The sequence below is a fragment of the Canis lupus genome, chromosome 16 (genome assembly GCF_048164855.1).
Source record: "Canis lupus baileyi chromosome 16, mCanLup2.hap1, whole genome shotgun sequence".
Classification (NCBI taxonomy): Eukaryota; Metazoa; Chordata; class Mammalia; order Carnivora; family Canidae; genus Canis; species Canis lupus.
The window spans coordinates 40,347,411-40,372,676 of NC_132853.1; the positions used below are offsets into that span (position 1 = coordinate 40,347,411).

Here is a 25,266-nt window from a genome sequence, read left to right on the forward strand (position 1 = left end):
CATCTATAAGCCAAGGAACACCAAGGATGGCCAGCAACCACCAGAAGCTAGAAGAGAGGCATGGGACAGATTTTCCTCTGAGCCCCCACAAAGGAATCAACCCCAGTCACCCCTGACTTCAAACTTCTCATCTCCAGAACTATGAAAAAGCAAATGTCTCTTGTTTTCAGCCACCCAGTGTGGTCAATCACTATAGTAGCCCTGGGAAGCTAATACAACAAGGTAGTGACTGGGAGGAGGCCCTGGGAGGGCTTCTGGATGCTTGTGTCTGGTTTCTTGATCTCAGTATTTTCAGACTGGGAAAGTTTATTGAGCTCAACACTTAAGATCTGTGCCTTTTTCTGTATGTATGGGTTATCCCAACACAAGCAAAAATAAAAAGCAGAAAGCTCCCAAACCCTCACCAAAAAACAGATTCGGACTGGGGAGTGGGGAGGAGTGGGGAAGAGTTCAGGACTGACCTTTGCTCTGCGGCTCTCCAGGGGATCCACTGGCTGGAGTCGGGGTTGGGGACACCAGCACCCCATCCCGGGCCAGGGTTTGTGGCCTCTGTTTGCTCTTGGCAGCTTCAACAGCCTTGAGTTTTCTGGCATGTTTGTGGCCTTTGTAATGTGCTTCGGCTTGATTCTGAGGAGGGGAGGGCTTGGAGTCACCATTTATTTGTTGAATCTGCATGTCCCCTCCATGAGGGGCTCCAGCCAGACAAGAGGTGAATCCTTGTCATCACAGCTTCTGTGTGACCCTAGGGTTTATAGAACTCATTCTCATACATGAGCCCCCAGGCAAGCAGCCTCTGTCTTCCAATTCTGTCTCAGCCACTTATTAGCTGTGTGTCTCTGGGCTAGTTGCCTCACCTCTCTGAACCTCAGTTTGCTGACTCGTAAACTTTGTGGCAATAGTGACCTCACAGGGTTGTAAGAATTAAAAAGAACATGAAGAGCGCCTGGGTGAATCAGTTGGTTAAGTGGCTGACTCAATTTTGGCTCAGGTCTTGATCTTGGGATCATAAGTTTAAGCCCCAAGGTGGGCTCCACATGCAGCCAGGAGTCCGCTTGAGCTTCTTTCTCCCTCTGCCCCTGCCCTTGATCTCTCAAATAAATAAATAAAATCTTTAAGAAAATAAATAAATAAATAAATAAATAAATAAATAAATAAATAAATAAATAAAATAAATAGAACACAAATGACAAGGGCCTAGTACATAGAGCAGGTGCTCTACGAATGTGAGTTTACAAGTTCATAAATGCACAAATGGAAAGAATAGAGCAGTCCTCACACTTGGGGGATGTGCACCCCAGAACATTTATCCCTTTGTTCATTTTTTTCAGCAAATGGTTTTTGAGCATTTGCTCTTTGCCAGGTTCTGTGCCAGGGGCCCAGCATGGAGAAGACACGGCCCCTCCCTCCAAGTAAAGTCCTGTTCATCTCTTGCAAGGCTCATATAACCTAAAAACCTGGAGGGAACCCCTGAGTCTGGCCTTTTAGTGCCCTCCCTGCTTCAACCAGGGGTCACTGCTTGTTCCTCCCAAGTATAGGAAAGACAGGTCCCTGTGCCCCCTCCCTAGACCCTTTCACCAAGCCCCAGAGTTGTTCATACAGAAGGTAAATCTTCCCTGGGAGGCCAGAATGAAGCTTCTCCACTATGTAGGGATAGGTTGTGGTATAAAGATCAGTAGGCTGACCGTGGGGTCAGCCAGGCCTGGGTTCAAACCCCAGCTCGGCTACTCACCAGCTGTTTGGCCTCAGACAAGTCACTTAACCTCTCCGAGGCTGTTTCCTCATAAGAAAAGTGGGGATAATAGTAGCACCTCTTTCCATCTCACAAAGTATCGTGAAAACTAATTAAGGTGATGGGCATGAACATATTCAACACATTAGCTCTCGGATGCTTTAAGAACTCAGCTCCAAACCAGGCCCCTGGGACCCAGAGCAGGGAAGGGCAGTCTTCTCTCTGGCAGAAGGATCCAGAACACAGGAGAGAAGCAGAAGAGAGGGAAACGGAGTCCCCAGGGCCACTAGAGATGAGGCAGAAGAATTTAGAGAGAAGAGAGGGCAGGATGGGTAAAGGACTGGGAGCGCCCCTTCTGCACCCAGAGATAGGAAATACAGAGCCCAGTCCCTCTGCCAGTCCTATTCCTTCAGGAAAGACCCCAAGAGCCAGTGTCCAGCCCTCTTCCTGCCCAGCCCCCTCCCCAGCCTGTTTCCACTACTCCCTCTCACCGCTGAGTTGAACCTCAGGTGACAGATGTTACAGGAAATGAAGAGCTTCTTCTTCAGAGGGGAAGGGACCCCAAACGTGTGGCTGATGACAGCTTTCTGGATCGGGTCCATCTGTGAAGGGGGTGGGAGGGCACAATAACTCTGGGGTCGGCTCTGGAAGTGGAGGCAATACACAATGCCAAAAACTAAAGACTATCGAGGAGGGCAGGCATCAGGACACAGGAAGAACTTCCCCATCCTTGTGGATAGAAGACCCACAAAACGAACAGTCTCTTCCTGGCTGACTTTCTCTGTTTGCCTGGGCTTCTGCCTGGAGGCAGGGGGATGGCCAGGGTCACCTCCATGATCATGAGAAATAGAACCATGTCCTGATGATCACCTTGGTATCTCTTGCTGCCCCTCTGGTCTCTGGGTTGTTTTTTATCCCCTCGTTAACAAGAATCATAACTATTGGGACAGAGCTGGGGGCAGGGAGAAGTAGGGAGGGGACAAAGACTCTATGTTGGAAATCCTCTTCCATAACCCAGCCTTGTGCTGGGCCCCGGGGGCTAGAGGAGAGACGGCTTATCTTATCATCTCTGCCACTGTCACAGGGCCTGAGAGGGTGAGTGAGAGCATGGCCAGGGCAGGAATGGGGCCAGGAAGGGGCAGGTGGCAACACATGGAGGCCACTGGGTTCCCTCCATAGTAGGATTATTTCTTTGGAATATTAATTTATGTGTTTTTTTCCTTTTCCTTATTTTAACTTTTCTTTTTTCCCTTCTATCAAACTAAGCCTTTATGTTCCCTTTTCTCAGAGGCTGCTTACTGGTCTAAAAGCAGAAGTTGTCTGGGTTTGCCTATCAAGAGGAACTCTCCAAACCTTCCTGAGAGAACAGAGGCTTTGAGAGGAAAGCATGGTTTCAGAAACTTCCTTGAGCACAGAAAGAGGTTCTAACCCTCATCTCAACCTCACCAGGCCAGAATAGTCTACAGGATGCCCCACGATGCAGGCAACCAAAGCCATACTAGCTTCCAAGGGGCTGTGGGCATGGTGTGTCAGCGAGTGATAGAAGGGACCAAAGAACAGGAGAGCCTCCCCACATGGCTCTCAAGCTCCTGCAGACCTTTGGGTGACCCGGAGATTGGAAAGAATGGGACTCTTAAGGGCTACTGTGACTGAATTTCCCACCATCTTGTCAGGTTGGAGTAGGGCTCCTTGATGATTACACCTGATGTTTCAGAATTAAAGAAAGGGGGGTACATCTTCTAGCTCATGTAGCGAAGTAAAATTCATGCTCCCTACACTTGTCATTCACACAGATGCACATGTGGAAATACAGAGACTCAGAGTCCATGGCAGTTACAATCACAGAGCCATGCAGAAAGATACACACCCATACGCATACAAATGGCACATTTCCACAGACAAATTCACAATCTCCCAAACCACACACACACACACACACACACACACACAGGTAAGACACACACCAAATACGTACAGACTTGACACAAAGACACAAAAGAAATCTCTCAGAGACACAGGTACATACATTAACTACATACAATTACCAAGGCACAAAGAATTTGTTTATAAACACACACATCCACAAGTAACACACAAAGACCCTTACAGACATAAACTAAAACTGAAGGGCACACCCCAAATGCACACAGACACGCACAGATCACCCATAAATGTCCCTATGCAAACACTCAAGGGTAACCTCCAGGCTCCAGGCCCAGCAGTTGTTATTGGGGTGGGGGTGACACCATCCCCATTCCTTGGCCTAAGGGAAAGCCGGCCCGGGGGCCCCTGTCTGGGGAGTGCCTAGTCACTCTTGGGGATGTTGCTCCTCTGGATACCCAGCTTCTGAGAGCCAGCCCAGCTGCACCCACCTTCCCTGCCCACCCCCAGGCTTGGCTGCAAGCCCCCCACCCACCAGCCCCCCATACCGTGCTGAAGTTGGGGGTGAGACTGAGCGGGGTGGCGCCATTCAAGTGGAGGGCGAGCAAGTGCTTGAAGTCCAGCGGGGGCTGCAGAGGCCTGGCAGGCAGGGGCAGGGAGGCCAGCAGGGGGCTGGGGGCGCTGGAGGCCGGGCCTGCTGCAGGAGGAAGAAGGGCAGGGTCTGAAATGGGGGAGCCACAGGGCTCGCATTGGCCTCCATGGCCAGGAAAAGAGGCTGATGGGCTTCTTGGGCATGGGGCCAGGGCAGAAACTCTTGTCTCCCTCCTCACAGAGTAGCACTGGCTAAGCCCCAGGGGCACTCCCAGCCCACTTCTGTGCCTCTTCTCGCCTCAACTGGGGGAGCAGAATCAGGGAGAACATCATCCTCAGTTCCCAGTCCCGAAGGACGCCCCTCGCATCCCCTCCGGAGGCAGCCTGAGGGCCCCAATGAACCCTAACGGAGAGTCAGGCCAAGGGAGGGGACAGAGGAGTCCTGACACACACACACCACCATGGAGACTGTGTGATGCACCGGGTTTCCATTTATTGCAAGTCAAACCCAAACCCAGGAGGCCTGGGGAAAGGCCAGCCCCCCTCCCCTCTCACTAACTGCCCCCCCCTCCTGATCCCCACATCATGTACAGCAAGGCTGACAGAGAGAATGGCAAACCCATTGGAATCTGAAGGGATGTGTTCCCCTAGCTCTGTTGAGGCCCGACTCCTCCCAGGAGGCAGAAAGCCCTCCAACCCCTGGGCCAGGCTGGAGGCTGGTCCTCAGAGTCGGCCGGTCCAGCCTTGTGGTTTTACAGTCTTTGGTCTTAAAGGTCTGAGGCAAGGGCAGGGGACGGCTAGGAACTTTGGGCACAGCCAGACTTTGAGGAAGAAAAGAATTAGAAATAAATCCAGTCCATTGGGACTTTCCTGGACCTTCTCATTGCAAAACCGTAAGAAGTCCTTTTAGATTTTGTGTTAACAATTTTCAAGATAGGTTTATTTTACACTTACAGAGGTATATGTCTATATACACAGCCATATGCAGAAGAACCTCAGGCAGCCTACCTATCAGTGGGTAGGGGAGGGAGGGCACCACTACCTCCCTTGAACTGGTAGCCAGTGCACAGAGAAGGTGCCATGCTGTGTGTCAAAACCAAGGAAAGTCATCTGCTCTCCAGTTTTGTCTGAGAAGATATGCTGCCAGGAGGGGAGCTAAGAGCCAAGAACCCATTCTCCTTTCCCTCAATCCCTCAATCCCTGAGACCCAGTCTTCCTCTCTCCCTCCAACCAAGCCTCCTCAGCTTTTCTAGGACCCCAACCTGGGCTGGATCCAGAGGGGAAAAGGTGAGCTATTCCTCACCAAACTCTGGCAAGGGCAGGAGCGATGTGGAGGGTGCCCCCAAATCTAGCATCTCTGCCAGCTCGCTGCCCAGGCTCAGCGTGGAGCGGAGGAAGCACCCGCCAGGGGGGTGGGAGGCCACAGTCAGGCGGTCATCTGGGCCAAATCCGCCTTGGCCCCTGGAGGGCCCAGGGCGCCGGGCTGGCGGGGCGGAGGGAAGGCGGCCGCCCTCACGTGAGCTGCGACCCCAGGAGCCCCTCCGCCCACCCGCTCTCCAAGAACTCCACGGCCAGCGCAAAGTCAAACTCGTGCAGCGGCGGCCCATCCACGGCGATCTTCACCGCCGGGCCGCCCCGGCCTTCCCCGGCCCCGCTCGGCCCCCACCAGCGCAGCTCGCGGCTGCGGCCCACCTTGTCCAGGAGGCCGGCGCCCGCGGGCAGCGCCAAGGCCAGCGCGGCGAGGGCGGCGAAGTCCGGGAAGAGCTCGTGCAGCTCGGAGCGCGCGCACGCTAGCTTGGCGCACAGGGCGCGCGGGCCCAGCCGCCCCAGGCTGCGCACCACGCGCTTGAAGAGCGCGAAGTCGCCCAGCGCCCGCTGGCGCACCACGGCGGGAGCGAAGGTGCGCAGCAGCACCCGCAGCGCCCCCTCGCCGTGCGCGCCCAGCTCCTCGGGTGCCTGCGGGTAGCCGCGCGGGTCGAAGATCGCCGCGAAGGCGGTCACGGCGTCCAGCGAGGGCCCGGGGTAGGAGTCCCACAGTCCCCTCCGCATGGAGTCCAGGAAGGCCCCCCGCAGCCGCTCCAAGCCCCGCACGGCGGCCTCAGAGTAGCCGAGCAGCTCCACGCCGCGGTAGGTGCAGCGCCCACCGCCAGAGTCGGGGCAGGAGGAAGCCAACTCCTGCAGGAAGCCCTGGAGGCGCGCCCCACCCGAGCTGCGTTGTGCTTGGAGGGAGGCCGCCGCTGCCATCACCAGGGGCTGCAGCAAGGCTAAGTCCGGCTCTTCTGGCTGCAGGACAAGGGGGAGCTTCTGCACGGTGGGCAGAGTGTCCAGCAGCAGGTAGGTGAAGGCCACGAAGGTGAACTGGCGCAGGGCGAGAGCCAGTGGCCTCGCCGTAGGGGAGGTGGGGGCAGAGGCCTCCAGTGTGGGCACCAGGCAAGGCCAAGCCTCAGCCACTGCTTCCACAATAGGCAGCAGGGACGCCCAGGGCACTGGCCGCGGTCCTGCCAAGTCAATAGCTGCAAGGTCCAGTGCCGCCCGGAGCTCCGGGACCGTGTGGGAGCTGGGGCCACCATGGAGCCGGAATAGGGCGTCCAGCACGCTTTCGTATTCACTTAGGTAGGCAGGGGGCTCGGGATCTGTCCGGCCAGGGAGGCAGTGTAACTCGGTGAGCAGTGGGCAGGCAGCCCGGAGTTGCGGGCTCACATGCCCAAGGCGGTCACTGGGGAGGCTCGAGGTGAGCCAGGCCAGCTTGGGAGCAGACACGCCGAAGGCCTGCAGGATGTCCAGGAGTTGGGCAGCAGTGGCCTCACCCTCCTGTAGCTCCACACTGCCCAGGAAGGTGGTAGCCGGCTGGCCATCACAGGGGGACACCGAAGTGGCAAACAAGGCCAGACTGTGGGACTCAGGCCAGTCCCTGGTCTCATCCAACACCAGCCCCACATACGGGGATGCCTTCAGGCGCTGGCAGGCCTCTGTGTGCAAGACACTGGCAATGGCCACCTGGGACAGCCAGGGAGAGAAAGGGAGGGACAAAGTTAGGCTTGTCCTGAGCAGGGGAGGCCTTGGGGGCAGACAGACCCATCCTGGCTTTGCTGCTTACTGGCTCTGTGACCTTGGGAAAGTCATTTCACCTCTCTGAGCCTGAGTTTCCTCAGCTCTGAAATCAGGCTACTACCTGCCTCTCAGCTCCTTAAAAGGTTGTAGTCAATTATAAATGTAACTTTTTGTTACACTGGCTGTGCTTGTGAGTGTAAAGATGCTTGAGGAACTATAAAGATTCTGCAGCATTTTGTGTGTAGTTTCGACAGCATTGCCCCAGCTCTTAATCCTGGGGCTCTCCCTCCACTTTGCTGCTCGGGGATTAATTGACATACATGTTCCCTCCTAGTTACATAGAGCCCCAACTGTGTGCTCAGTTTGTCCGTCTGTCATCTCTCTGTAGGATGAGATCTAGCTCCCCCCATCCTCATGCCACTCCCTAGGACTCACAGAGCTGATACCTTGGACAGGGCTGCAACTCGCATGCCCCAAGGGGCCATGTAGGTGGTATGGGGCTTGATGAGGGTCAGTGATACCCCAAAGGGAATGGAGAGGCTGTGGGTCTGGTCTTCATGGCATGAGAGCACAGGGACCTAGCTTTTCAGAAGTCACAAATCCACATTTTTATATGTAATCTCTCTGGTTTTTGTGTTTGTTTTTTTTTTTTAACCTGGAAACTAACTTAGGTTTTCCAAAAGCACTGTGAAAACCAACAAAATACATCTGTGGGTCAGTCAAGCCCCCAAGGTGACCAGCTTGCACCTCTGGCCTAGGCAGTGAGGGAAAGCCCCCATACCTCCGAGGACAGGGCCTGGTCTGGCCTCTTTGTGGCTGTGCCCCCAGCAGCTAGCCCAGGGCCTGGCACATAGTACGCCTCAGTGAAAGATTCTGCTGGGTGAAGGTATGAATGAAGTACTTTGGCTGCTGCCCCGGGGGCCTGGCATACTGGCACTGCACCCAGACCAGCTCGATGTCCTCCCTCCTCAAGCCCTCCCCCACACCTCTGGCTGCCACCCACCTGCATATCCCTCACCCGCCTGGGGCTGTAGTAGTCACCATGCTCTGTGCCCAGCAGTGCCTGGCACAGGTTGAACCTCTGCAGCTCAAGCAGGGCAGAGCAGCGGTCGTCGGGCACGTCCTCCTTGGCCATGCAGTACACCGTGGTCAGCACGGCCACTTTGGCGGGGTCCACCTCCACCTTGACGCCCCTGGAGGTGGGGGTGGTCTCCAGGTCTGGGTAGGCCCCTCCTCCCTCAGCCTGACCCTCAAAAGTGGGCTGGCCCCGGTTGACGGCCAGAGCCTGGCGGTGGGCCCCCGACGTGACATGGCGCAGCAGGGCGTGGCGCTGGAAGTTGTCTGTGCCCACCGTGAAGGCATTCTCGGCCTTGCCATGCTTGTTCCGCACCAGGGCCTGGCGGCACTCAAGGCAGAACATCAGCTTCCGCTCGTAGTCGAAGTCCAGCCAAGGAAACTCCTCCTTCCAGTGCTCATTGAAGTAGCGCTTGCACTTCTTGTTGGAGTTGGAGGCCTCTCCGGCTGGTTTCTTCCCTGGGGGCACCATTCCTGCTCGAGGGGCAGGGCACCCCCAATCCCCACCCGAATGCTCTGGGCCCCCAGCCCCCCCTGCACACAGCAGCACCTCCCTTGACAATGGAAGCTGGTGGGGAGGCAGGAGGGGAGCAGCACGCCAGGCTAATGGGGACCATCCATCTAACTTAGCGGGGGAAGTTTATTCCCGCGCCGCCGGTGGGAGACTGGAGATGAAAGAGACAAGGGAGAGGTGTTAGGGGGCCCACCGTGGGTTCATGCTGCCCGCAGAGCACTCCCCAACTGACGAATGGACTAGACCGAATGGGGAAGGACTACTGGGAATGAGTGGAGTCATGCAAAGGGCCATAGAATTTTATCCAAAGTTGGGAAGGCTTAGGGGCCCCAGCCCACTCTGAGGGTCTCCTTCCAATCAGGGACAAGGCACTGATTTGCTTTGATTGTTGAAGTATGTGAGAACTCAGCTCTGGAAAGACTGGCATCATCTGTCCAATCACATTTTATACGTGGGGGACACTGAGTCCAGGTCCAGGACAGCAGTTCTTGGGGCTCATGAATGATCTGTGACTGAACTAGAACTGAAATTCAGACCTTGACTCCTCATTTAAGGGATGGCCAGTCTCTCCAGTCCACAATCATTTATTTCATCAGAATGAAGTTAGCACAAAGCTGAGCTCTCAGAGCCACGGGGCCAAGGAATGGCATTTGTTTTCTCTGGATCTCCCTTCCCTAAACTTACACACTAGTGCATTCACACGCACACATAGGCACCCCGATGGTGTGGTTCTGGGAAGGGAAGCCCAGAAGTGGGGGCCAGGCCCCAGACTGAAGGAGCTAGCTGGTTGCCTGTAACCTTGCTCACTCTTCTACCACCCCAGGCACGAGGCCAGGTGAGCCGTTCAGGACCAGAAGGCCACGTCCAGCCAACGGCCAAAACTCCTTATTATCCCTCAACCTGTCCCCTAAATGTCTACTACTAACAGCAGCAGTGACCACCATTTGTCAGCTGTAAACCGAGTCAGGTCTTGTGCTAAGGACTTTGCAGTGACTACGTGAGAAGACCAAGATTACTCTTGCAAGTACTCTCTGAGGGTGGTATCATTCTCATTTTGGAGAAGAGGAAACCAAGGCTCGGAGATTTTAAGTGCCTTGCCCAGGGTTCCACAGCAGTAAGTGGGTGAGACAGAGTTAGTATCTACGTCCACTTGACCCCAGAGGCCACGCTGAGACTCTAGCCTGCACTATTTCACCTGGATTATGCATCTACCTCCACCTCTGCAGTCAGCCCCCAAATTCATCCCTTGCTCAGCATTCAGAGAGCAGGCTCACACACGGATCGCTCCCTTGCTTCCACCTCTTCCCTGGTATCCTAAGTAGTTGCCTGAATCTACACACCTCACCAAGAGCCAGCGAGGCCCTCCCCAGCCTCCTGCTGCTCCTGGCTGCAGGGCCAGCTCCAAAGGTTTACCATTCCCCCCACACACCCAGCTGTTACTCTGCTCCTGCCTTCATCCTCTGTGCCTGGAATTTCCTATCCCTCCTCCCTGGCTAATTCCCATGCATTCCTAGAGAGCAGCTCCGAATCCCCTCTGCCACCCTGATCCCACCCCCAACCCCCGCTGGTGCCTGTCCTCTAGTATCCCATACTTCTCTGTGTGTGGGTAATACAATATGGTAAACCCAGGGATTCTCTGTGTGTCTCTGCACTTGGTTCCTGGAAGGCGAAGATCACGTTTGTTCATTTTTGGATCCCGTACAGGGCTCAGCATGCAGATGCCTTTTGGCAAAAGTGTGTTGTTTAAGAGAATGGAGGGACAGATTTGGGCTGTATGAAAGAATTTCCTGTTTCTGAGGCTATTGGTTAGATGACTGTGCTCTGGGAAAGCAGGGACTGTCTTGTCCTCCTGATAGACATACGTAGCACCCTTCAAGGAACCTAGCACTTGGTAGATAAGTAAAACGAGGGCAGATGAACAGAATTCCAGGGGCAGCCTGTTCAGTACAAGGGAAGTGCCAGATGCAATGAAACTCATCAGTCCTCTTCCCTTAGATGCCAAGTGGCATTTGGTACTGCTCACCTCACACTCCTTGAAACATGCATTTTCCTTGACTTCTAAGACCCTATGTCCACTGTCCCCATCAGCACTCCTCGGCCTCTGATGTTATCCCCTCCTCCTCTTCCTAACCTAAAACTGTCCCCAAATTTCAGAACCACCTCTGCTGGTCACCCTGAAATAACCCCAGCCCCAGCACTCCTCTAGGCATCACACCTCTTGATCTAATCACTTTTGTGGCTTGTCTAGATGGAACTATCAGTCTGTCACTACAAATATGCTCCTTTCCTAGTCATCCCCAGCTCAGGAGACACATGCTTTCCTACCCAGATGCTCTGGCCAGAAACCTGCCCCTCCAGCCCCTGCTCTCTTCTACATTGTGGATCTGGTCTATCCACAGGCTCTCTGAGCTCCACCTCCACCATCTGCCCATAACTTGTCTCTTCTCTCTATGCCATTGCCACCAGCCTCATCCAGGACATCCTGCATCTCTTGCCTGGACTATGGCAGTCACTTCTGGATGGCACTCTGAGTTTCCACTCTTACCCCTCTCTGAGCAGGTGGAGGGGGCTTTTGAAAACATACTGCTCAAAGCCCTCTGTGACTGCTTGTTCTCTGAGGCCAGTGCCAGGATCCCTTTCAGGGTCAGCTAGATGCCCAGGCATTGCTGACCTCTCTGGTAGCCACTTGTGCCTCTCTCCCCTTCCAGCTACACTAGCCTTCCCTCAGTTCCTCCAGAGTGCCAGGTTCCCATACTCAAGGCCTTTGCATATGCTGTACCTTCTTCTAGAATGTTTCCAACTCCTCTGGACACTGCCTATTTCACTTCCCCTTTGGTCCCCTCTTCCAAGGAGACTTCTTTATCCCCTCCCAGGAGATCCCTTTCTTTTCTGTCACTACTTTCTGTTTGTTTCCTCCATTGTATACCTCGGGGTTTACAAATCTTATTTTCTCCAATTTCTATTGCTTGGCACTCTCTCTCTTCTTCTTCTCCCTCTCTCTCAAGAATGCAAGCTTCTTGAGGGCAGGAAAGGTAACTAACTTCACATCTGAACCTCTGAGAAGGAATGCTGCCTGGCACCCTGCAGGTGCTCCACAAAATTTGGGGAGTGAATAAGGAAGCACCAGTTTTCAAACAGAAAGAACAACGGAGTGGGGCCTTGGGCACCTGTTGGGTGGCTAAATCAACTGCTTTTGACCTCCTTTCCTCCCGAGATCCCATGATTCTGTGACCCTGTCCAGTCCACCACCATCCAAAGGATCTTAGGATGGAGAGAAGGTGCAACTCCAAGGGGGTACCCTTCAGAAGTTTGTCAACTCCTTTCCATATACCTAGAAACCGGCTATCCTGCCCTATTCTGCAGAAGGATAAAATTACTATGGGACCTAGGATTTTTTTTTTTTTAAGATTTTATTTGTTTATTCATGAGAGACACGGAGAGAGATACAGAGACACAGGCAGAGGGAGAAGCAGGCTCCATGCAGAAACCTTTCACATGGGACTTGATCCCGGGACTCCAGGATCACGCCCTGGGCCAAAGGCGAGCGCTAAACCACTGAGCCACCCAGGGATCCCCAGGATGTTTTTGATTAAAGAACAAAAGAGTAGGCACTCTGGGAGGATGTATGGAAAGATGGATTCTAAAACGGCACTGTCAGGGCAGCCCCAGTGGCGCAGCGGTTTAGCGCGGCCTGCAGCCCAGGGCGTGATCCTGGAGACCCTGGATCGAGTCCCACATCAGGCTCCCTGCATGAAGCCTGCTTCTCTCTCTGCCTCTCTCTCTCTGCATCTCTAAGAATAAATAAATAAATAAATAATAAAAAAATAAAATAAAATGGCACTGTCAGATATGGTAGGTAGTAACCACATGTGGCTGTTTATAATTAATCAGAATTAGAAAAACATGGGACACCTGGGTGGCTCAGTGGTTGAGCATCTGCCTTCAGCTCAGGTCGTGATCCCCGGGGTGCTGGGATGGAGTCCCTGTGGGGAGCCTTCTTCTCCCTCTGCCTATGTCTCTGCCTCTGTCTCTCATGAATAAATAAATAAAATATTTTTTACAAAAGAAAAAAAAATCAGAAAAACATTTTAGAATCCAATTCCTCAATCTCACTAGCCACATTTCAAGATCTCAATAGCCACATATGGCTACTGGCTGTTGTAGTAAATGGCTCAGACAGAGGACATTTACTTCACCCCCAGAAAGTTCTATTGGACCGCACTGCTCTAAGACAACCCAGCCGAAGCCATGGACATTCCTCTACCTCAACCTGAGGGAACCAGGCTAGCTCCTGGGGGGGTGCAAACAAGAGGTGACCAGGAGGGCGCACCTGTCAGCCCCAGGTCCCTCACACCTCTCGGCACCCTGCGCACCTGGAGGTGAGCCGCCACAACTTGTGGGGCCCTGGGGTGACTGTGTACCGGTCGGGCTGGCAGGCCGGCCTCAGAGCGCTCCTGTGGCCCTAGGAGGGCGTCCGCAGCCTCCTCCCAGAGCCCCTTAGGGAGGCCCCAGGGGATCCGGCTCTGGGCGGCGGCCGAGGGCCCGGAGGTGGGGGCTCCCCGCTCGTCCCGGCCGGGACGCCGAGGGCTGGGGAGCTTCCTCTGGGGGGCGCGTGGGGGGAGCCCTCGAAGGTCCCGGAGCCCCCCCCCAGCTCCGCCCGCGCCGCGGCCCCGCCCGCGGGGCCCCCGCCGGTCACCCGCCCCCCCGGCCGGAAGCTCGGGGAGGGGGCGCCCCGCCCGGCCCGGGCTCCGCGCCAGCCGCACACACTCACGGAGCCTCGGGAGCCACCATCTTGCGCGGTGGACGCTCTGGCCGCGGGCTCCGCGGGCTCCGCCGAGCGACAGCAGCCACTAGCGGTGCCGGGGCGCAGAGGCACAGCACCGGCGAGGGCCGCCCTGCCCGCGCCCCGGGGCTCACCTGCCGCGGCCACCCCCACCCCGGCCTGCGCTCGCAGGCGGCGGGGCACGGACTGGAGACCGCCCGGGCTGTCCCGCCAGCGCGAGGGGGCAGGGCTTCCCCGAGGGGCGCCCCGCGGCGAGCTCCCAGGGGCGAGCCAAACGGAGCGCTGGGAGGCCCCAGCAAGATGCTTTGGGATCGCAGAGGAAGAGGGGCGGGGGGGGGGCGGTGAAGCCGAAGGTCTGCGGGGACAGTGTGTTAGGTTAAGTGCCGGATAAGAGAAGTTTTACCAGGGAAGACATCCCAGGCAGGGGGCAGCGCAGCAACCCTGGGGCAGCTGCAAGTACAGTGCGGTCTACAAAGGTCAAGGGGCGGGGGGGGGGCTAGGGGAGGCTGCTGCGGGAAGGCTCAATACCCCTGGCCTGGTGGGGAAGCTCAGAAAGTGAGCTGGGAGCTCAATTTTTAATCTAGTGAGTTATTTGTAATGGGAATACTTGGATCCGGTGGGGGAGGGGTGCTGGTGGAGAGAGGCGTGATGGCTTCCTAGAAGTCTAAGATGCACAGGAGACCCTCACCCCTGTGTGGGTTCCCAGGAGAGGGGAGGAGGTGATGGAGGCATGTGGAGTTGTGGCAGACCACCCCTCCCAGACCTGGGGTCCAGAGGCCTGCCCTGGAGCTCCAGGGACATTGACCTCTGAGGCCTTGGGCTGGACGCTTACCTATAAGCCTCAGTTTCCTCCATCTGTTCAGTGCGAATTAAGGCTGGGTGAGGAGGAAAGGGCAGGGCAGGATGGGTCTGAGGAAGAAATGAGCTAGGTGTGGAGGCCATTTAAAAAGGGCAGCCCTGGTGGCTCAGTGGTTTAGCGCCGCCTTCGGCCCAGGGCATGATCTTGGAGACCCGGGATTGAGTCCCACGTCTAGGCTCCCTGCGTGGAGCCTGCTTCTCCCTCTGCCTGTGTCTCTGCCTCTCTCTGTCTCATGAATAAATAAAATCTTTAAAAATAAAAATACAAAATAAATAAAAATAAAAATACAGAAGTATTAAAAAAAAAAAGGGGGGGGGGCGCCTACCCAGTGGCGCAGCAGTTTAGCGCCGCCTGCAGCCTGGGGTGTGATCCTGGAAACCCAGGATCAAGTCCCATGTCGGGCTCCCTGTGTGGAGCCTGCTTCTCCCTCTGCCTGTGTCTCTGCCTCTGTGTGTGTGTGTGTGTGTGTGTGTGTGTGTGTCTATGAATAAATAAATAAAATATTAAAAAAAAAAGGGGGGGGGATCCCTGGGTGGCGCAGCGGTTTAGCGCCTGCCTTTGGCCCAGGGCGCGATCCTGGAGACCCGGGATCGAATCCCACGTCGGGCTCCCGGTGCATGGAGCCTGCTTCTCCCTCTGCCTGTGTCTCTGCCTCTCTCTCTCTCTCTCTCTGTGTGTGACTATCATAAATAATAAATTTAAAAAAGGACATTAGAAGTCTTAAAAAAAAAAATTAAAAAAAAAGGGGAGCCGCCTAGGCACTTGGTGACTTAGTCTCCCCTTCCCATCAATATAGTCACTCAGAAATGCCTCCTAGCAGCAACCCCCACCCCTCCATTGGGTTACACTCTTCTCCCAAACAAGGCCTAGGCCACACGTTGATTTGAGGTCAGGGCGTCTCCGGTGGTTTCTGGAAGCTCCCCCAGCACCCTTCACACAGCACTGCTCTGTACCACCCACCGTCTGCTGCTGACATTCACCGTGAACCCTGGCCCCCAGGGCTGCTGGGATGACGCATGAGTCATGGCACATGCACACACACGAGATTGCCTGGCTTGTGGGTACACTCAAATGAAAGGAGACACTGCAGACCCTAAACCTGTCCCAGGATGGGACCGCACAGCCCCACACCCATGAAAAGCTCAGGTATGGGGAGGAGGGGTCTCCTGTGATGGCATTTTGCAGCACAATACCCTGGCTAAGTCCCTCCCTTCCCCACTCTGACCGGGGGTCCACAGCTGGGACCCACAGCTCATTGGATGGCTGCCTCAAGAGGGTGGGTTGTGGCTCTGGTCAAACATAAACATACTAGACTGAGTAGCAGAGAAAAGGCCACCCCCTGGGGTCCAACTGAGGCTGGGGCACAGAGCAGGTATCTTATGAATTAACTTCACTCTGGCTGCCACCCAAGGGAGAGGATCGGGGCAAACCACATCCTGCTGTTTTGCCATTGCTTGGAAAGATCCACAGGAAAGCACAGGAACACACACCCTGAGATCCATAGGCACCCACATAGATGGCAACAGGCACAAACACCAAGGCACACACTTACACACATCCCCTCATGATGAGACCATGTAGGCACATTGATGTGTGCATATACAGAAGTGGTACCCATGCAGAGATGGACAGACACCCACACCGGTGGGGGGCAAAGAAGGGCCCAGAGGCTACACACAAGCACGCACGTACACACAGACAGGCAAGATCAACAAAGACACACTCAGATCATATATACCCAGGGGGACAGACACAGGAGGGCACCCGGACCTCTAGTAAGGCATATACAGATAATACGAAACCACAGACAGGCAGCGGCATGCACCATCACAGAGACACGTATATACAAAGACTTATGTACAGACGCATATTTTTAAAAATAAAAATACAAAATAAATAAAAATAAAAATACAGAAGTATTCAAAAAAATAGGTGATAGGTGTATGCACACAGCCTCCCTTCCAACATGAAATGCATCAGATAAACACACAAGCTCATGTCGCCAAACCCAGAGTCTCTCTCTTGCCCCATCACAAGTCATAAAGGCAGATGGGAGGGTCCTCCCTGAGGCACACACACACATCTCAAATAGTAAGCTGCCCATCCTATCACAGATGAAACCAAAACTGAAGGAAATGGGAATCTAGGAGGAAGACAGAGCCAAAGGTAGGGAATGGGGGGGTTGATCTGAGATCTCCTTGCCCACTCCCCAGTCGGCTTAGGATTTTCACCATGGCCAGAGGGTGCTCCCCACATTCTCCAGAGCCCCCTTCCTGAGCTGGAGGGAGACCCCCAAGACCAGACACAAGAAGAACTCTACCTCCAGCCCTTGCTTTTGTGGAAGGGGTTCCCAAAAATACTTCTGAAAAGGTAATGGCTGTCTCCCTCAAAGAGTGCCAAACAACCCGTGTGTGGAGAGGTGAGCCCGGAGACCATGGATAAAGGTGGGGGGCAGAGGTGTTAACCCTAGGGCAGTGGCTGGATCTCAGATAGGAGCCACCCAGATTTCTGCCCCTCTCCCTCTGTCCATTTCTCTCTCTCTCTTTCTCTCTCTGCTGAAATAATGACTCCCTCTTCAACAATCCCTCTGCCCCACCTGCCACAACCCTCCTTGGAGGCTCCTGGCAGCCCCTTGGAGGCAGTTGAAGGTATGATTTGATACAAGGAGCCTCTGGCACAGGCTCCTGCAATATGCATCTGGCCCAGAGTGTAGCACACCTCCCTCAGGCAAGGTGTACCTCCTGTTTCCTGACCAGTCCTGCCCTCCACCCCCCACCCCCACCTCTGTTCCCCGCCAGAGTGGGGGCTCCCCTGCCCAGCCCTGGACCTGGGAAAAGGTACCAAGAGTCAGCTAGCTACCAGAATCTCTCCACAGACAACTTTTGGGGACCCACAATAGCAGCCAACGTTTGGGCAGGGAGAGGAGAGACCCACCCTCCTGGGAGCCCCCTCCCCATGCTCTGGCATCCTCAGCACTCACCCAAGAGCATTCTCCGCCTTCGCCTTCGGAGGCACCGCGGAGCGCCGTCTGAGGAGCGAATGAAACCAGCCAGAGAGTGACAGAGGGAAGGGGTGGGGATGCGAGGGACAGGAGGGGAGGGCGGAGGGAGGAACTCCTGCTGGAAAGCAGCGGTGGCAGGGCCCTTTCTCGCCTTGCCTGGAAGGAGCTGCCAGGTTCCCAGTTGCTCCCATCCCAACCAGGGTGGAAGGCATAGAGCACTTCCTGCCCCAAGGGTGGAGGATGGGGCAGATGTAGGGCCTGGGGGGTGGGGGGTGGATTCCATCCCCCTCCTCCCCAGAGTCTCGGGCTAGTGTATCCTGTACTTCAGTGCATTTGACCCTGCCTTTAGAGACCTCCAGAAAGGAGGGGCTACCAGCCCCTTCTCAGTCTGCCAGAAAGTTCTTGCTGAACTTTAAAGCCCTGCCTCAGGGTTTGCTGCTGCAGGAGCCCTCATTCCTACCCAGCCTTGCTCCATCCTCTGGCCCATCATCCCCTTACATTTACCTCCTTTGGCTGAAGGGGAAACTGGCCCAGAAAGGCCTTACCACCTCATCCCAGAGCACTGGCCATGGTGTTGGGGGAAGGGGCCCCAGGCGGCTTGTCCCTCTTAGTCCAGTACCTGGACCATTGGACCTACTACCTGGGCAATGCCTGGGGTGGGCAGTGGGGCAGGGGGGTGGTCATCTGGTCAGCTAGAACCTTTCTGACATTACTCCCCTGCTCCAGACCCTTCCCTACCCCCCTAGTCTAGTCTCTGCTTTCCTCCATTGGCTCCTTCCTCCCCCTCCTCTTCCTGACTGTGGGCCAGCTCTCTACTCACCTGAGCACCTGGTGACTGGGAGGGAGTGGAATGGGGGTGGGGGGGGAGGCAGCCAACCCACAGCTGGATCCAGTCTGGCATTCCAAGCCCAGGCCCAGCGCTAGCCCCCCACCCCCTCAGCATCCTGTCTCCACCAGACAATAACCTGTAATCTCTGGAGCAGCCAGTACAGCCCGCAGAGGGTCTGGGGAGGGGTTGGCAGCAGCAGCTCCTGAAAACAGGTTTGTTAGGAAGAGGCTCTGGGGGGACAGAGTTGCTGGTTTGGGGAGAGGAAGGAAACTCAAGCCCACGGCTAATTAACCCACCCAGACACAGATGGAATCTTTGTCTTTTGAGGACAGGGATCTGAGCTAAGCCCCCTAATTCTCTACCCAGACAAGCTTGCATTTCCAGGTGGTCCCTGGGAGGGGGGAGTGTCTGATGGTCAGGTTCGCCCCTGGGGGAGGAGGATGTGATGGTGGTCCAGAGAGAGTGTCACCTGTCACTGGCGGAGAACAGCAGCAGTCTAGACTGTGTATACCCAAGGGCAGGCACCTAGCACTCTTGGTTAGACTGCAAGAAGAACTTACCAGTGGCATTCGGGGGAGCCGTTTCTCTGAAACATGCACCCAAAGGCCTTAGGATGGACTGAGGGGCCCCGCGGAGGAATCAGCAGCCAAGTGAGGTACTGAAGCGATTGGGGGGACAGGCTGGAGGCCTTCCAGGGCTTCCTGATGGGACTGAAATTAATCCATCTGCGGGGAGTGGGGGGTGAGGAGCTCATCAAACCGGTGACTCAGGCGTGACCTGAGCTCAAGGTCTTTGATCTCTGGGGCTCAGAATGCAGCTAGAGGCTTGTGCAGTCAAAGAGACTCTAAGAGGAGATGGAGGGCCTGATTAGAACAGGAGCTGGGGGGGGATTTGAGGGTGGGGGCGTGGGGGTTGGGGGGACAGCCTCCACCTGCCACTCTGATGCCTGGCCACCCCCAAAGCACCTTTGCCCTGAAATCCATTACCATCAGACTTCATCTGTGTTCTCCTGTCCCCCTTAGAGTCTACTCTGCACTCCCCACCCAAGGCCCCCCTGACCCAGTCAGAACTTAAGTCATACTCAAAATCCCCTTCTCTCCGCTCTGGTGTCATGTTGCAGGATGGTGGTGGTGGGCGGGGGGGGGGGGGGGGGGGTTGTAGTGAATTGTATGGCTGGGTCAGTCCAGGCAAGAGAAGGGAGATGGGAGGGATTGGCTTCGGGAGGCTCCCTTCCCCTCCCCAGCCAGGTGAGACCAAGTGGGAGATGGCTGGCATCTCCATTTTCCAGTGGAGGATACCAAGGCACAAGGCAGAGGAGAGCCATGGGTTCTGAGTACTGTGGAATCATCTGGGAGCCAGTCTGCCTTCTCTGGCCATCCCTCCCCATTCCTAAAACATCAAGGTCCAATGTCTCTTAATATATGCTGCTCTCCTCAGCAGCAAGGAGGGTAGGATCGGGGAGTCAGACACGTTAGGATCTGAACCCAGCTCTGTGCCTTTGGGTATGTTGCTAAACTCTCTGAGCTCCAACATCCCAATGTAAAGTGAGAACTGAGTGCCAGCATCTACTCCAGGTGTGACTGAGGAGGGAATGCCTTGCTGCACATGGAAGTGCTTTCCAAGCAGTTTGGGTACTAAGTGGACCCTTCTCCTGCCCTGGGCTGGCCCAACATCCACACTAGAGTTTGGGGCTAAGAGGCTTGAACCAGTAAACCTTTGTGTAGGTGTTCAAGAACCACCTAAAATTTGTGTGTGTGTGTGTGTGTGTGTGTGTGTGTGTGCGCGCGCGCACAGGCATGTGTGTGATCGTCAGTAGGGTCACTGAGTTCAGCCTTATTGGGATGGAGGTGCCTGGTGCCCACAGGCCCCACCCTGTGAGGGGTGGAGGAAGGACAAGGGGAGTGGGGAAAGATGGCTCAAGACACATACACACATTCCTGCAGAATGAAAGGGCCTGCTGTGTAGGAGACAGATAAGGTGGAGGGTGGGGAGGGGAAGTTGGGGAAGTACCTGCAGGAGGGAATTGGGGAAGCGTGGGCATGGGCACCTGCCATTTCCCCATGCTGCGCCCCTCCCAGGTGTTCCAGGCTCACTTAGGTATGGCTGAGTGAGGAGGCCTCTGAGAAGAGGGAAGAGTCCCCGCCCTCCCCCTCCTACAGATGGCCTCAGGGGCATGAGCAGGAGAGGGTCCTCGCCTCACTGCCTGTGACGGTCTGTCACCCTGCAAGCCTCCAGCCCCACAGACCCCTAATCAAAGTGACAGTTCCAGGGGGCCTCCCAGAGCACCATCCCACCCCCACACCTTCAGCAGCCTGCCAACAAACGAGTGGTCCTCCTAGCTGCCACAGACCTGAGACCTCACGTGTCTAGTGTCTAGCAACAGAGCCCTGTGGTAAAGGCTCCTCATATTTTGCCTCATGGCTCTTGAAAGTTTACTGTGACTCTGTTGTTCAGAGGATGAGGCTGCCCCAGTCAGCTGCACCCTAAGGGCTCTCTGCTCTGGCCCAGTACCCACCAAGTGCTGGGAGAGGCCTGCAGCATGGCTGAGGTCCCCTCACCCCCACTCCTAACCCCAGGGCAATTGCTAGCATCTTCTTGTTGGGGCTGCCTCTCCCAGCCCCAGCTCTCGGAGAATCCAGGAGACAGGAGAAATCCATGGAAGTGGGTGGGTGTTGGGGGGTCATGGCCTAGAGTAGCCTCAGAAGTGATGAGGCTAACAGCAAACAGGTTCTTGGCTGCAGCCTCCAATTCCAGGGTTCCCAGAAATCTGAGGGCCCTTCACCCTTGCACTAGGCATTAGTCATCACTCTTTCATGCTCCCACAGTGCTGCTCACTCCCTCAGCAGGGCTGTTAGAAAGGTCTGCCCCCCCCCCCACAAAGAAAAAGAAAGGTCTGGCCCCAATGCTGTCTCCCCCCCTAGACTGTTATACCCAAGGGCAGGCACTGAGTAGAATCCTGGCTCAGACCAGCACACGCAGAAGACTGGAGGGACAGTGACTCACTTCCCATTTAATCATCTGGAGAGGAGTAGCAGGCATCATGTCTCCTGGTGTCCCCACAACCCTACCCAGAACTCTGCGGATGAGGACCGTGGGAAGAAGGAAGCCCCACAAAGGGGTCCCCCTTCCCTTGGGCAGTCTGTCTCTGGCCACATCTGGTGCTGTGGCCTTTGCTCCTCGCACACACATCGCCTGCTCTCTCCAGGTGGGTATGGTGGGTGAGAAGGGGAAGAGAGAGGCTTGTACCACAGGGACTGCTGCCCAGAAGCAGGGCCTGAAGAGGCCACGTGGGGCAGGGGTGGAAGGGTGGGCAGCCAGGCAAGACTGGCCTTCCCCACCTGGAGCCATCCTGGGCACCTTCCTCTCCACATCGTCCAGTCACCCAGTCCTGCTGGCTCTGCTATAGAAAAAACCCCAGAACCTGTTTCCTCCTTCTTCTCATGCACCCCCAAGTCTTACCCTTCCCCCATGCTAGAGACATCTAGAAATACCGACAACTCCTGCTCAGAGCCCTTCAGTGACACTTATCACCTTTGGGACAAGGGCTAGACACCCAGCCTGGCTGTGAGGCCCTCATGGGTGGTTCCTGCTCAGCTTCAACCACAGCCACACACCCAGCACTGTCCACCGCTCCCGGCAGGCTGCGGGCCTCAGGCCCCATGGCATTTGCTCGAGCTGTTTCTCTGCCTGGGATTTCCTTTCCATCTCCGAGATCCAACAAGTGACATCAGTGTCACTTCTCTGAGGTTTTCCCTGACTTCTGCCAATTCCCTTCTGCCTCTGACTTCTCCAAGCACCGTTATTCTTACGTATTCTTATACCGTATTCTTCGAAACCCGTTATGATCTTGGACAAACTTGTCTGCATGGGTCTTCAGACAGCTCTTTCTTTGACAGGCAGGTATGCCACCTTTGAAAAATATGAATTCCCGGGCAAATAACTGTATGTTCTCAGTTATATGCAGAATCTAAAAGAGCCAGTACCATAGCAATAGAGATTACAGTTGGTTGCCGGGGGCTGGTAGGTGGGGACAATGGGGAGATGTTGGTCGAGGGGCGCAGACTCCCAGCTGTAAGACAAATAAGATCTGGGGATCAAGGGACACCTGGGTAGCTCATTGGTTGAGTGTCTGCCTTTGGCTCAGGCCATGATCCTGGGGTCCTGGGATTGAGTCCTGCATCAGGCTTCCCACAGGGAGCCTGCTTCTCCCTCCACCTATGTCTCTGCCTCTCTCTCTCTGTCTCTCATGAATTAATACATAAAATCTTTTTTTTAAAGATTTTTATTTTATTTATTCATAGAGACAGAGAGACAGGCAGAGACACAGGCTGAGGGAGAAGCAGGCATCATATAGAGAGCCTGAACTGGGACTCGATCCAGGGTCTCCAGGATCACGCCCTGGGCTGCAGGCGGCGCTAAACCGCCGCGCCACCGGGGCTGCCCTAATACATAAAATCTTAAGAATAAAAAGATCTGGGGATCGGATGCACAGTGTGGTGACTATAATGAACAATACTGTATTACCTACTTAAGTGGAGAGATGTTAAATGTTATCAACACACACACGATCATAATTATGTGAGGGGATGGAGGTGTTAACAAACCTTATGTGGTAATCGTCCTGCAATACATATGTGTAGCAAGCATCATACTGTATACCTTAAACTGACAAACGTGTCAATAATACCCCCAATAAAGCTAGAAAAAAGTAAAATACGAATCCTCCAAACAAACTGTTCTATAGCTTGCACAGAACTGGTTTCTATAAATAGCTAATGAATGAATGAGTGACTTTTGAACACAGACATATATACACACACGCACACACTCCAGAAATATCCATACAGTCAGATACACTCTTCCTCAGAGTCACACGCTTGGTGTCCAGCCCCAAGCGCTCAGGTAGAGGAGCTGGTCCCAGCATCAGGCCATATCCTGCCTTTGCTTATGCAGTGACTTCTGCCTGCAGTGTCCCTTCTTCCCAGGCCCCTGTTCCCAAAGCTCAGTGTGGCTCTCTTCTTCCAGGAGGCCTTTTCTGGCCTTATCCCCAGCGTATAATCACTATTTCTCCCTTTGTATCCGCATGTGGCCCCCACAACACTCTAATGTTCTTTTTGTGTCCGCCTCAGACCAAAGACATACTCCATCTCAGAGCGGGATAGTGAGGAATAAGATGAGAATTTGTCTCCAGTTCCCAGGGAACACAGTGGGTGACCCCTGAGTATTCACCAAAAGAACAGGCTGCCTTGTTACAGAGTTCAGAGTGTAGCCCTCTGGCAAAGCTACCAGCCCAGGCTGCAAAGTAGGCTTCTGGTGGCTACTGTCAAGAACCAGGTAGAAGTTCTGGCCCTGACCATCTCCCACACTGGGCCTGGTTCTGAACCTGTTTCCCCTGCCAGCCAGCAGCCTGCCTCTCCTTGTTTTCCCCATGGCCCCTATATGCCTGTCAGTTGGAATCACCTTCATGAATGCATTCACCCATTTCCCCCAGAAATCTGCCCTGTTGCCAGCCAAACCTCTGCAAAGTCACCCTAGCCAGGGAGAAGCAGAAATCCTGGCCAGGAGTCCAGCCTTCAAAGGAAGAGGGGCTTTCCCTGTCCCTCAGCAGGAGTGTCATGTACCTTGCTGACCTTCAGAGACTAGAGCAGGAGCCCAGGCTACCCCTGATCAGAAAGACTCTCCATGCCAGGGGGCTTCAGACTGGACAAATGTTTTAGGAGTCCTGGCCCCAAGAGACCCCACAGGGAGAGCTCTCACACCCCAAAAAGACCTGAAGAGAAGCCCTCAGTCCTGAAGACCCTCAGATCCTGAGAGACCCTATGGAAGGTTGTCCAGATGTGTCAGGGAGACTTGTGACCCCGAGACCCCATTGAGGGCACCCCAGACCCAAGACCCTCCCCAGAGAGAGGCCACAGACCCAGAGCCTATCATGGGGCCCAGAAGAAGCCTGTGGGAGCAGCGTCCCTCTGCCCCTCCACACTGACCTGGCCCTGTGGGGGTCTTCCCCAAGCTGAGCTGCCGAAGCCGCCGCTGGTGGGCGCGCCCCCCACAGTGCACCTGGGCCTGGGCTGCTGAGTTCAGCTGGATGTTGCAGACATCACAGAGAGTGTAGGATGGCCGCTTCCTCTCCCGCTTGGGCTTAGGCGGTTCTGAGGGCCGAGGGGGGCACTCCGTAGCTCCAGATGTGGGGGGCTCCTTCTCACCCGGGGGAGAGGGACTCAGTGGCCGCTTCATACCTGAGCAGATAAAGAGGGAGACCAGTAAACAGGCTGAGTGTTGTGAACACACAGAAGGAGCAAGAGGAGTTCAAGTCATGGAGACACCTCCGTCCTGTGTCCCAGGTGAAACTCCCCGGCTTTTGAACATTCCCAACACAAGGGTGGCAAAAGGGAGCATGGCAGGGTCCATTTCAAACAAAGCAGCATTAAAACACAGGGACAGGGAATCCCTGGGTGGCTCAGCGGTTTAGCACCTGCCTTCGGCCCAGGGCGTGGTCCTGGAGTCCCGGGATGGGGTCCCACGTCAGGCTCCCTGCATGGAGCCTGCTTCTCCCTCTGCCCGTGTCTCTGCCTCTTTCTCTCTCTCTGTGTCTTTCATGAATAAATAAATAAAATCTTTAAAAAATAATAAAAATAAAACACAGGAACATCTGGAAGAGTGTCACATGTGTCCACACACCCAGAGGCTGACACCTGGGGGCCTGGCCACAGAGCAAAGCTCAGAGAGGAAGACTTGGATTTTGGGGGCCGGGGGATCATGGAGGAAGAGGCAGCAGTGAGGTTAGGGGAGTGACACTGGGGGAAGCCAGGGCCCTATTCTCAGCCCCACAGCAGGCGCTGACAGTCCTGTGACAGGCAGGCATGTGGCGCTTGCTGCAACCACTAGCCAGAGGGGTGAGTGCAGAAACCCTACCTCCCTGTGCCCAGTGCCTGGCCGGGTGACATTCACAAACAC

The 25,266-nt window shown here is 55.1% G+C and overlaps 1 protein-coding gene across 14 annotated transcripts in view; it reads right to left on the reverse strand.

The window, feature by feature from the left end:
- LOC140606744 (uncharacterized protein C17orf113) overlaps positions 1 to 25,266 on the reverse strand; it is a 53,275-nt gene that overhangs the window by 4,818 nt on the left and 23,191 nt on the right. For 6 of the 14 annotated variants that reach the window (XM_072780563.1, XM_072780561.1, XM_072780560.1 and 3 more), the window contains exons 2-5: positions 24,297 to 24,548; positions 4,159 to 4,307; positions 2,221 to 2,331; positions 462 to 627 (exon numbers count right to left, since the gene is read on the reverse strand). In XM_072780563.1, the coding sequence (XP_072636664.1) occupies positions 462 to 627; positions 2,221 to 2,331; positions 4,159 to 4,307; positions 24,297 to 24,546 (676 nt within the window). In that variant the 5' untranslated portion in view covers positions 24,547 to 24,548. Of the gene's footprint in view, positions 1 to 461; positions 628 to 2,220; positions 2,332 to 4,158; positions 4,308 to 4,674; positions 7,199 to 8,255; positions 8,992 to 13,611; positions 13,736 to 13,757; positions 13,853 to 17,462; positions 17,511 to 18,872; positions 18,988 to 24,296; positions 24,549 to 25,266 lie in introns of those variants that run through there. The other 8 variants (XM_072780559.1, XM_072780557.1, XM_072780564.1 and 5 more) reach the window with 7 other exon arrangements.